This window comes from Alexandromys fortis, unplaced genomic scaffold (genome assembly GCF_014885135.2).
Source record: "Alexandromys fortis isolate MF-2015 unplaced genomic scaffold, M_Fortis_MF-2015_v1.1 scaffold_14, whole genome shotgun sequence".
Lineage (NCBI taxonomy): Eukaryota > Metazoa > Chordata > Mammalia > Rodentia > Cricetidae > Alexandromys > Alexandromys fortis.
In genome coordinates this window covers 18,308,614-18,322,042 of record NW_026067910.1, presented here as the reverse complement: position 1 = coordinate 18,322,042, position 13,429 = coordinate 18,308,614, and the positions used below count along the sequence as shown (strand labels likewise).

General features: G+C 41.3%; 1 protein-coding gene across 3 annotated transcripts in view; it reads right to left on the bottom strand.

The window, feature by feature from the left end:
• The window catches only part of LOC126499136 (A-kinase anchor protein 7-like), a 75,671-nt gene that overhangs the window by 19,121 nt on the left and 43,121 nt on the right, over nt 1-13,429 (bottom strand). For all 3 annotated transcript variants that reach the window (XM_050138199.1, XM_050138198.1, XM_050138200.1), the window contains one exon: nt 2,375-2,487. In XM_050138199.1, coding sequence (XP_049994156.1) covers nt 2,375-2,487 — 113 coding nt within the window. The remainder of the gene's footprint in view (nt 1-2,374; nt 2,488-13,429) is intronic.

Here is a 13,429-nt window from a genome sequence, read left to right as displayed (position 1 = left end):
TATAGACGGACACCAGACAGACAATCAGAAGTCTCACCTTTTATGTAGGTTTTCAGTTCTCTGCGGTCAACCACAGTTTAAAAGTATTAAATAGAAAATATGAGGAAGAGCTTCCCTGGTGGTATAGACCCGTAATTCTAATACCTGGGAGGTTAGAGGAGGAGGGCCATGAATTCAAGGCCAACCTGGGCAACTTAGTGTGAGGAAAGGGAAGGCTGAGGGGGAGAGGGAAGACAAATGTTCCAGAGAGATAAAGCACGAGTCTTTTTGTTGTGCACCCTTCAGAGCAGCAAAAGACCCTGTGCTACCCCGCACCACCCAGGATGGGAATCATCCCTTTGCCAGTGCAGCCACATTACATACAGGACCCTCCCAATAGCCACTGGTAACCACATCAGCTATCAGGCCAGACAGCACAGTGCGCACATTTAATTCGTACCTTTACATAATAATGGCCCCAAAGTGCATAGTAATGCTGGCATTTGCTAGGCCAAAGATAAGCCATAGTACACTTATCATTTAAGTGAATAAACACACATATGGGGAAACAACATACAGCGTGATTAGTATTATCTGTGGCTTCAGGCATTTACTCGGGATCTTGTTATATCTCCTGGGTGGAGAAGACAGAGTCTATAGTGATTTTTTTAGATAGATTTAATAAAAATCTTTCAATAGATTAAATCTTCTAATCTCTACAGAATGCAATTTGATTTCAAGTCTGTATACCATTCCAGCAGGAACTTTCCATTTTGATTACCAATTCAGACTTAAGCAGCCAGTCCCTGGCATGCAACAGATACCAAATAAATATTTATGGAATCATAATCTGTAACAGATGCTCCTCATCTATAGAAATGAATATGAGTGAATGGAAGTTGGCTGGTGGACAGGACGAACAGGAGACTGAGAATGAGTTAGGTTCTTAGACACAGAGTGGGACTTTGAAACTCAAGGATGTGACTCCCTGAAGTCAGGTAAGCCTTCTGAGTCTCAGGTCCCTGTCCTCTAGTGAGAGGAACTCAGTTCTGTGCAGCGAAGTGCCCAGAAAGCACACAAGAACAGTCTGGAAGGTGAAATCGAGATCCTGCAACATTTCCGCCTCCCTTTGGTAAGTGTCACTGGGTGCTCCCGCCGTAAATTAATATTGTCAAGGCAAAGTAACACTGTGAAATAGGGGAATTACCTTCACCACTGATTTGCCACTCTGGGATTAAATGGGAAGCCACTTGGGAGAAGGCAATCCATTGCAAGCAAAACGAGAGAGACAACGAGTGAAGAAGTGAACGGTCAGTCTACAAGCTCTGCAGGCTTCAAACACTGTCACGTACAATAATCATTTCCCCTAGCATATCTTACAACCAGGCCTCATGTAGATACTGGCGACTTTTTAAAAATAGATATCAAAATTATACAAGATATCTCTTTGAGGGCATCTTTAACAATAGTGCGTAGAAAGCTCGCAAGCACAGGACAGATCAGCCAAACACGTTTTAAAGAACAAAAAGAACTCTGAGCGCTAAACTGGCAGGGGGCAGGTTATACTTAGTAACAAGCACGGCCTTCATTTATAGAGCTGCAAATGAGCCTTAAAAGGAGCAGAAAGAATGAGGAGCAGGCAGTGGACACTGATCTGCATGCTTATCTCAGATAGTCTGGTATAACAGAGGCCAGCGAGTGACATAAGAAACCCTGGGCTGAAATGGAGAAATCAAGAAAACGTGAATGCGTGCGTGCGTGCGTGTAGGGGTAAAATCACCATAGCTAAAGGAAGTTAAAAGACAACTAGTCTTAGCTTGTCACTGTTACCCAACCTTATGGAAAAGTACTCAGGGATGGGGTAGGGGTGTCCCACGGACACTTTAACATCCAGTCTGTGGTATCCTTGTTCCAGGCCCTGAGTGGAAGCGACTATTGGAAGCGCAAAACTGTCTTTTGGAATCCCTGAAAAACCTACAAAAAGTAGAGCCCCAAAGCATCCCTCAACGCGGGCTAGAGCAGAGGACTGCAATGAGCAGCAAGTGAAGAGAGGCTGGCGCAGGAAACCCTGGGAGCTGAAGGAGGCAGAAGCAAGAAAGCAGAACGACTGAACTCTGGCGCCATCTACAGGCTCCTCCTAGGAGGAATCGCAAAAGAAGCAGCAGCCGTCAGGGGTGTCAGTGTGCAAACTACAGCCGGGCAGCAAATCAGGCACGGCTGTAATAGCCTCCTAGGAACACTGAGATCTTTAGCACCCTTGGATTGGAAATGAATTGACCTGAAGTCCCAGGAACAAGGAGTTTAGGGTGCCAAAAATACAAGACGTCACACTCCCAACCATGCTAAAGCCTGGGTGCCCTGGAAAATAAGTCCAACGATACAAATGTGCACTCACCTGCTTCCTGAGCACTGGTGCTTTTGACAGTTTCATAAAGGTCAAGTGAGGCTTAAAACTTCTGCTTTCTCCTGCCAGGATTCCTTTTTCTTGAAATATTCTTTGTGCAGTCTCTGGAGAAAATAAGAGCACAAATGCTCCTGTAACGCATAGTTACCGTTAGTTATTGAAGGGCTGAGGAGCTGCCAGCCAGATACTCCAGCTGAACTACGCTTCAGTGAGAGACCATGTTGCAGGAAGGTAATTGCAAAAGACATCGGACATCCTGCTCTTGCCTCACATGTGTGCAGCCACATACTCACGTGCATGCACTACACACACACACATACACACACACGCACTATAAAATATAGAACAAACACTGTGGGCTAAGCCTTTTGATTGTTCCAGTTTAAAACACACACACGCACTATAAAATATAGAACAAACACTGTGGGCTAAGCCTTTTGATTGTTCCAGTTTAAAACCTTGGGTATGCAGGAGGAGAACCCCAGATGGAGTTGGCCCATCAGCTTTCCAGGGTGAGCAAAAAGAAGCACAAGGACAGATCAAGACAGCTGAGTTCAGAGAGCAGAGCACTTGGGTGTGAGACCCACATCAAGGCCACACTCTGGGGACCTGCAGAGCATTCCCCAGAATACTCAGTCTAAAGCTGTACCGGACCTTTGTGCCAGGAAAATGCCTGGTGCTGGGAAGCACGCATTCCTGAGCACTGGGGGGAGGCAGCGGCAGTGTTTACAAGAGTCAGAAATGCTTCCTCTTCCATTCGTCTGATGGGCTATCCTCAGACAAGAAAACAGAAAAGGGGCTGTGAGGGGACAAAGAAGATAGTAACTAAATGCATGTGTCTTGAAAGAAGGGAGACTCAGGGGGGAGGGGTCAACTACCAAGAGAGAGGGATGAGGAGGGCAGAGGTGCTGGAAGTACCACAACACTGATCTGTCCAGTGACTATGAAGACATGAACTACAGAGCATCCGGAACTACCAATTCCACTTTAGGAACACAAAGGAAAAAAGAAAATATTGGTACGTAAAATTCTACATAGAAAATACTGATGGGGCTGGAGAGATGGCTCAGAGGTTAAGAGCACTGACTGCTCTTCCGGAGGTCCTGAGTTCAATTCCCAGCAACCACATGGTGCTCACAACCATCTGTAATGAGATCTGGTGCCCTCTTCTGGTCTGCAGGCATACATGGAGGCTGAACACTGTATACATAATAAATAAATTAATCTTTAAAAAAAAAAAAAAGAAAAAAAAAGAAAATACTGAAACAGTATCCTGAATGAGCACAGTCTGGATATAATCTCCACCAATAAAGATATAGCTGGTAAATTACCATACAACCATACTTGAAAGACTATTACACAGCTAACAAAAAGAATTAATTAGAGTTTCCCACACTGACAAGTCACATGCTAGAACATGCAAACAGAAACCTGGGATTCCTTGCCCCATGTATGGAAAACTCATACTCTTGAAGGACTGTTCATAAACACCTTTCCAGTTTATCTTTATCCAAAAGTGGCTTGAGGGAGGGTTGATACAACTAAGTAAATTCAAAGAATAAAGCCGAACTCCAAAAAGCAGTGCAGAGGAGATAGTTCAGTGGGCAAGAGCACTTGATTCCCAAGCATAAAGACCCAAACTTGAATCCCCAGCACCCATAGGAGTCCAGCAAGGCTTTCACCTTTGCTATGGGGGTGGGAGCAGAAGCAAGAGGGTCAACCAGAAAAGGAAGTCAATCAGCTGAGCCTTAAAATAGTTTTGGGCAGTGATTACACATACATCACTTTTGAGATAAAAGTTTCCACTCATGTAAAAATTGCATGTCATTTTTCATCTGTGTTACCTTTTACTCTAGAGGGGAGCTCATGAATAATTAAAGAGGCTGTCAATCCCCCTATGTAACACAGAAATTTCCTCAAGCACTAAATTGGAAATCACACAACAAATACATCAGGCATCCAAACGTCAACTCTGGGTGCTTCCTAAATAATATAATTTATCTCAAAGATAAAGGTGAAAAGAGTTGCCTAAGAACAATTTGTTTGAAATATGTTTTGTGGGGTGGTAAGATGTCTCAGTGGACCTGAAGGCATTTGTGCGAAGTGTTGACAACCAGAGTCCAAACATGTGGTGGAAGGCGACAACAGACTCCTGCAGGTTCCTCCACATGCACATACGCACAAAAACAAACACAATCAAATGTTTAAATGCATTTTTAAGAGACTAGAAGCCCTTGCTGAAATTAAAATAATTTAATAAACACTTTGATGAACCTAAGAAAAAGAGCTTCTTTTTTAGATTTTACATATTTATCTTCATATAGGTTTTATTAAAATAAATTCTTTAAAAGTGTGGCAACAATAAACTCGTACTTAAAAATAAAGAAGTCACTAAACATTTTTTTTAAGATTTATTATTTATTGCGCATACAGTGTTCTGCCTGCAGGCCAAAAGAGGGCACCAGATCTCCCTATAGATGACTTGAGCAAGCAGGTGGTTGCTGGGAATTGAACTCAGAACCTTTGGGAGAGCAGTCAGTGCTCTTAACCTCTGAGCTATCTCTCCAGCCCATAAACATTATGTCAAAGGAAACTATTAAACTGATTTTAACAGAATCCTGTATTCTGAATTATATATCCTTTTTTTTTTCAAACCACATATTTCCCTTTCTTCTCTTTGAACATTTCCTAGGGCTGTTTTTATGACAACAGTGTAACTAGAACCTTAGGAATTAGAGTTCCTGACAGAAATACCACACTAAGAATGAAAGGAGGCCAGCCCAATAGTCCGAGCATCAGGAAAACGACTCCTCTTTTAAAGGAAGCCTAACTCTCAGTATCCCTGACCGGCACTCACTTCCTAGCTCTTCTTCCACCTTTCCTATATATTACAACACTTCTGCGAGGAGGCAGCTAAGATAGGTAAAGAATTCCTCTCCCCAATTTTGTGCAAAACTGCAAATACACTCAATTTTATATACATATACTTAAGTAGGTGCATCTGTGTGTAGGTATACATACAGTTATGTGTATATATGCAGACATATACACACAATGTCTCTTCCTATTAGTATAGGCCTGCTTGGAGCCTAGAGCCAAGCTTTACAGCCACAGGTCTAATAAAAATACACACACACAGCACATAGGATATTATCTGATGGTGTCTCCCAGTCACACAAATTCTATTCCTGGGGTAGTCTGAATGAGCATGTCCCCCACAAGCTTATCTATTTCAACAGTTAGTCCTTAGCTGGTGCCACTGTTTGGGGAGGTTTAGGAGATACAGCCTCCATGGAGAAAGTGTGTTGCTAGAGTGCACTTCCAGAGTTTAAAGACTTGGCCCTTTCCAGTTCTCTCTCTGCTACATGTTTGCCATTGAAAATATGAGCATGCAGCTTCCTGCTTTAGCAACCATGCAGGCTGCTGCCATTTGTCCTTGTCATGAAGGGCTCTATCCCTCCAGAACCATGTGTCCAAATAAACTGTCTTCTATAAGATGCGTACTAAGTGCAATTACTCACTTCTGTTCCTGTTAGACAAAAGCTTTTTCTTTTTTTGGTTTTTCGAGACAGGGTTATTTTGTAGCTTTGGAGTCTATCCTGGAACTAGCTCTTGTAGATCAGGCTAGCCTTGAACTCACAGAGATCTGCCTGCCTCTGCCTCCCGAGTGCTGGGATTAAAGGTGTATGCCACCACCACCCGGCTACAAAAGCTTTTTAATTTCACTCAATGCCACTTGTCAGTTCTTGGGATTGTTTTCTGTGCTACTGCAATGCTTTTCAGAAAGCCCTGTGATGGAGGAAGGTCATTGGCTAATAAAGAAACTGCCTTGGCCCAGCCTTTAGGTGGGTGGAGTAAACAGAACAAAATGCTGGGAGGAAGAGGAAGTGAGCTCAGACTCGATAGCTCTCCTCTCTGGGGCAGACGCGATGAAGCAAGCCAGGTCAGACATGCTGAATCTTTCCCGGTAAGGCTGATGCTACACAGATTATTAGAGATGGGTTGATCAGGATATGAGAATTAGCCTGTAAGGGCTAGAGCTAGTGGGCCAAGCAGTGTTTAAATGAATACAGTTTGTGTGTTGTTATTTCAGGGTAAAGCTAGCCAGTGGCGGGAGCTGGGTGGCTGAACATAGCCCGCAGCTCCAACAACAGAATGGCCCCCAACACTGGCCGTTCATCAACAGCCCTGATCTATGCATAGACCTTGAAATGTTATGCCTTATTTTCCTCTAGTCTTTCAGAATTCCAGATCTTCTCTAAGGCCTTTGATCCATTTTGATTTGGCACAGCATATCATGAATATAGCTGTACTCTTTCACGTGTGCCTATCTAGTTTTCCCAACACCAGATATTTAAGAGGCACTCTTTTCCCCAAATATATGTTTTTGGCACCTTTTCAAAGATTAGGTGGTTATAGCTATGCGTGTTTTGATTCCTTGATCCTCTATTCCATGCTACCGAGCTATGAGTCCGTTCTATGCATGGATCTTGCTGGTTTTGCTCCTATGACTCTGTACTGATTTTAAGACCAGTATTGCAATGCCACCACCAGGATTGCTTTGGCTGTGGGGGGAGGTCTTTTGCGTTTTTGTGAATTTCAGGCTTTTTTTCCCCTAGTTCTGTGAAGAATATGATTGGAATTTCGATAAGGATTGTGCTGAATCTACAGCTAAGCATTCATTTTTAAAAAGCCATACAATATTAATTTTGCTGATCCATGAGCATAAGAAGTCTTTGAATCTTCTAGTATCTTCACTCCTTGGTTAGGTTTATTCCTAGGTTGGGAAATAGGTTTTGTGTGTGTGTGCGTGTGTGCATGTGTATGTTTTACTTTGTTTTCATTGTTGTTTGATTGTGTGAAGCTATTATGAATGTGGTCATTTTTCCTGATTTCTTTCTCTGCAAATTCATTATTAGATTATACATTTCTAAAAAGCTTCTGATCGTTTTGTTTTATTTGGAGGAGAGAACCATCACTGCTGTTATGACCAAGCATTGTGTAGATCAGGCTGGCCTGGACGTCTGCAGGAAGATCATGGAGTGCTGGCCTTACAGAACATGCCACCCACCATGCCTCATAAACATCCATGCCTCATATACATCCCACCATGCTTCAGATACATGCCACCCACCATGCCTCAGGTGCATGCCACCATGCTTCAGATACATGCCACCCACCATGCCTCAGGTGCATGCCATCATGCCTCAGGTATCTGCCACTATGATCAGGTGCATGCCACCATGCTTCAGATATATGCTATTATGCCTTGCTAAAACCACTGATTTCTGTTTTTTGATTTGCACCTGGCACATTGCTGAAAGTAGTTTTCTAATCTATAAATTTCTTAGCAGCATCTGGATTATTTAGGTTGTAGGTTTGTGTTATTTACAAGTAGGGATACTTTTATTTCCTCACTATTTCCTGCTCTTATCCTTTCTATTTTGCTCTTTGTCTTGTTGCTGCAGGTAAGACTTCCAGACTATATTAAATAGATCAGAGTTAGCACCACTGCCCCATTTCTGACCTTAGAGAAAATGCTTTCAGATTTTCTCCATAGCATAATGCTGGCTATGGGCTTGTCATATATAGTCTTTATTATGCTGAGGCACATTTATTCCCTTTTAAGGCTTCTATCATTCTGGGATTTTCTGAATCCATTAAGATGAACATGTGATTTCTGTCTCTAAGCCTAGTAATGTACTATATTATATTATTTGCTTATGTTCAACCATCTTGTATCCCCATAATGAAACCAACTTGTACATGGTATATTATATTCTTAGTGCACTCCTGAATTCAGTGTGCAAGTATTTGATTGATAATTTCTATGTTCATGTCCAAGAGAACAACTGGTCTATAATTTTTCTTTTTTGTTGTGTCTCTCTCTATCTGGTTTTGATCTCAGGTAATAATGCTGGATTCAGAAGACAAGTTTATGGTTTATTTCCTCCAAAGGAACACTACCAAACAATAAAGATTTAAGATGAATACAGATATTATTTTCCATTATTACCACCATCCACATAGCAGTCAACAACCATCTATGGCTCCAGTTCAAGGGGATCTGATGCCCTCTTCTGGCCTCTGAAGGCAGCAGGCTACATGCTACACAGACATACATGCAGGCAAAACATCCATACACATTACAATTTTTGTTTCTTTGTTTTTGTTTTTCTTTTTTTTTTCAAAAGTTTTTTAATATTTATTTATTTATTATGTATATAATATCCTGTCTGTGTGTAATGACTGCAGGTCAGAAGAGGGCACCAGACCCCATTACAGATGGCTGTGAGCCACCATGTGGTTGCTGGGAATTGAACTCAGGACCTTTGGAAGAGTAGGCAATGCTCCTAACCTCTGAGCCATCTCTCCAGCCCTGTTTTTGTTTTTCATGACAGGGTTTCTCTGTGCAGCACTGGCTGTCCTGAAATTCATTCTGTAGACCAGTCTGTTCTGGAACTCACTGAGATCCACCTACTTCTGCTTCTTAAGTGCTGGGATTAAAGGCATATACCGCTGCTGCCCAGCTAAAAATAAAATTATTTTTTAATGTTACATTAAAAAACTAGAGTTTATAATTTGCATAAGACAACTGTACTTGATAAATGAGCTATAAAACAGCCATCATCAGTTGTAATGAGTTTTTTACAGATAGCTCTCCAATTTGCTGCAAAGGCTACTCCAACTCAAAGAGTAGTTCAGTGGGCAGAGTGGCTCACGTAGTCCTGTCACTTAGGATGCTGAGGCAGAAAAATCTGAGGGTCAAGTCAGCTTGACCTACATGGCAAGGCTCTCCAAAAAAGAAAAAACTACTCCAAATAGAACTGGCAACTGCAGCTTTCTTAGCCTATCAATCAGATCTGTTAGTATGATTGACGCCAATTTGTAGGAGCAGGCCACTTGTTAGTCCTGGCTGCCCAGAACCAAAATAACCACACAGAAACTGTATTATTTAAAACACTGCTTGATCCATTAGCTCTAACTTCTTATTGGCTAACTCTTACATCTTTATTTAACCCATCTTTATTTAATCTGTGCATCACCATGAGGCTGTGGCTTACCGGGTAAAATTCCCAGCATCTGTCCATGGCTTCTCCAACTCCATCCTTCTTTCTCCCAGCATTCAGTTCTGTCTTCCCCGCCTACCTAAGTTCTGCCCTATCAACAGGCCAAGGCAGTTTCTTTATTCGTTAATGGTAATCATAGCACACAGAGGGGACTCCCACATCACTAACCGTCTTAGCAAAGACTACAGAGATTTGCCTGCTTTTCTGTAATAGGTGAGCTGCTGCTGTTTCCCTGCTTTTAGACTTTCTCCTATAAAATACTGGGAATTAGACCAGGGTTCTGTGTGTGCTGGGCAAGTACCCTGTGACGGAGCTACATCCTGAGCCCTAAATTCTTAAAAATGCCATCTTTGAGTGTCTTTACAGAAAAGCTTTGTAAGGCAAAAAAAAAAAAAAAAAAAAAAAAAAAAAAAAAAAAAAAAAAAAATTCATGCTTTTCACACTGTTTCTCATGAACATGTGGGTCCCGTATCCATAAATAACAGGCACAGTTTGTTTGGAGTAAACATGTGAGCGCAATGGTCAGTAAAAAAATTATTTTATGTTTCTCTGTGTGTGCACATGTGTGTGTATGCATGTGTGTGTGCATGTGTGTGTGCATGTGTGTGTGCACGCATGCATGTGTGTGCATGTGTCTGTAAAGACTGGAAAGGGACATCATCCCTTGGAGCTGGTGTCATAAGCAGTTATGAACCACCCAGTGTGATGTGGGAGCCAAACTCGGGTCCTCTGCAGTCAATGCGCCATCTCTGCAGCACAGACTAGACCTTTAACAATACTGGCTGTTCCTAATACATTTACAGAAGAGCTCTCTTTAAAGAACAAAGTCAGAGCTTACTTAGGCATCTGTCTCTTTATAAGGTCTTCTGAACGAAGTGCAGTTTTACAACTCAGACTAAATAGCTACTATTTTTAGGGTACATATTTTATTAACATAACTTTTGTAAAATCTTTAAGATCGTAACATTCCTAATCTAACAGTGTCTAATTACTGTCTTAATGGGCTCTAAAAATAGCTAAAACTGGGTTGCTGAGTTACCAAGCACTATATATACACACAGTTATAATAACTTTAAAATAGCGTGAGTCATGTCTCTGTTAAGTCAATAATCATGCCTTATTCATTTCAAGTAAGTTTAAAATTATACTTTCAATATAAGATTTATAAGAATAACTATTTTTTTAAATTTCCTCAACTCTCATTTGTAAGCACTGAAAATTAACTTATACTGCAAAATATATTTAAAATGTGGTAGTTTTGATATGTATGCTTTTTAATATATTTTGTACTCTTGAAAGTTACATCTGTTTATACAATGTGTATGGATCCTATCCATCTACAATCTCTTCTCTCTAATTTTCCCTCAAGGCCCCACTCCATCTCCCTCTAAGCTTTATGTCTTTTTAAATTTTTGTTATATGTGTGCTCTTTGTGAATAAACAATAATTCTTCCTTTCTGTGTTCAGAGTCCACAGTCCTGTGGCATGTGATAAGGAATTCTAAAAATGTCATCAATATAAACACAAGGGCAACTGCAGCTTAGTTATTAAAATTCCTCATATTCTGTATGATTAAATTCTAGGGAAAGGCTAAACTCAGAACTTTTTAGGTAACCCCTTCCGTATTTCTTCTTGTTTTTATATTTTTTCGAGTCAGGGTTTCTCTGTGACTTTGGAGCCTGTCCTGGAACTAGCTCTGTAGACCAGGCAGGTCTCGAACTCACAGAGATCCACCTGCCTCTGCCTCCTGAATGCTGGGATTAAAGGCGTGCACCACCATCGCCCGGCCTTGTTTTTATAATTTATTAACCGTAAGCATGAGCTTTCTTCCTAGATGCTTCTCCAATAGTGGCTCTTAGCTGAGATCTTCTGATAGAACTACACAGGTTTTACAGATAACCTGGTTTCAATGTCACTCTACACTGTCAAAACTGTGCAAAAGTACACCTGTTCCAAGATGCTTGGTGGCACATACCTTTAGTCCCAGCACTTGGGATGCAGAGAAGCAGGGGGGTCTTGAGTTCCAGACCAGCCTGGTCTAGGACAGCCAGGGCTACACACACACACACACACACACACACACACACACACACAAACCATAAAAAAACCTGTCTCAAAAGAGAGAGAGAGAGAGAGAGAGAGAGAGAGAGAGAGAGAGAGAGAGAGACACAAATGTTCATGATCGTTTTAATAATGGAGAATGGACTACAGGTTAACTTAAGGACCACTCTTTCTATGGAAAAATTTGAAAAAAAATCTTTTGTTGTCCTAATTTGGCAAAAGTATATAATAATAAAATAAAATAAAAATAAGGGAGTAGCAACGGCTCTTTTTCCCCCTATGTAGAACAGACTGTCCACAGGAACCACACCAAACCCTCACAAGGGACCCAGTGATCAATGACTTCAAAGAACAAAGTTCATCCAGGGCTAGGGAGATGGCTCTGTGAGTAAACTCTTCCTCAGCAAATGTGAGGACCAGGGTGTAAATGCCAGCATCAAGCACAGGCCTAGCATGGCTGTCTGGGCCTGCAACCCCAGCAGTAGCAGGAGGCAGCAGGCAGAGTCCACGAACTCAATGGCTGGCCAATCTCACTGAAAGGGTGAGCTCCAGTGAGACCTGTGTCATGGCAGTAAGGCAGAGATTGACTCATGCGTGACGATTACAGAATTATTATTACTATGTGCACACAGAGTTCAGTAACTCGGGAACCAGTTTTTGTTATTTGCAGAATATGCTAAGACAACAGACACTACTTAGGATTGCCAGAATCATAACATTTTTATGAAAGTTGGGTCAGTAAAACTTATATTCTGAAAATAATATCTTATTTAATCTGAGTTATAAATTGAACTTTACTCAAAAAGAATTTTAAAAAATTAAAAATTAATTCAACAAAAAAGAACTTAAAAGCAGGCAAATGCTAAAGTAAGCTTTAATTTTCCTAAAATTTAATTGCACTAACAGCCTGCTCTGGCCTCTACATGCCCCTGCACACGCATGTGTACTCACACTTTGTGTAGCACACACACACACACACACACACACACACACACACACACACACGTTCATTCATTCAGAGACAGGTAGATTATCAGGATGGCCTACCAAAAGCAGGGTCACAAAAGGGCAGTTCTTAAGCATGTTCCCCACCCTTCCACTAGAGGCGCTATCAGACAGCTTCCAACCTTGGCTCCAGTTTCTTCTCAGAGTATTTCCTTCAGCCACAAGGTACATTTTTTTTACCTTCTCATTTCAAGTGCTGGTGATAGGACCCACACATTAATCAGGAGCAGACAGACAACCAGATGGCACAGGTCCTTTAATCCCTCAAGACTGAGGAATGGCGCCAAAATAAGGAGAAGTTATAATAGAGGTGATAAAACAAAGGACCCATGGAAATAGCATGCTGGAAGTAAAAATGGTCAACCTCAGAAAACCCAGCTTCTCACTCAGGACACTCACCTCCTTCTCTGTTCGGGGAAGTAATTGGAGCCTAAACCAAGTTTACACACACACAAAATTCCACCCTTTGTCTCAACTTCTCTCTGGCTGTCACACACAGCTGTGGGCAAGACAGGCAGATTAAATTTTTTCTGTTGCCAGTTTGGCCGAAATGTAAATAAATTTATTTTTTCATTTTTATAAATATGTTAATGCCTTTTTCTCTTCACAGGGTGACATTCAGATCCAGAATCGATAACTGCAAACATTATCTAAACCAAGCTCACAAATGAAACGTAAACTAGATGGCCTATGGCACACTCTGTTTCACTATGTGGTTATAACAAGAATGTAACTGAGGTCATCATCCTTTTAAAAACTGACCTGTGATGCAGTAATATGTCTCACAACACCAAGTGATTGCTTTCGACGATTTTCAGTTGGAAGATTCTTTCTAATATCAGTGTAAGTTACTATACAATTATGTCACATATAATACAAAAAAATGAATTAAATTTTAGAATCACTCTTC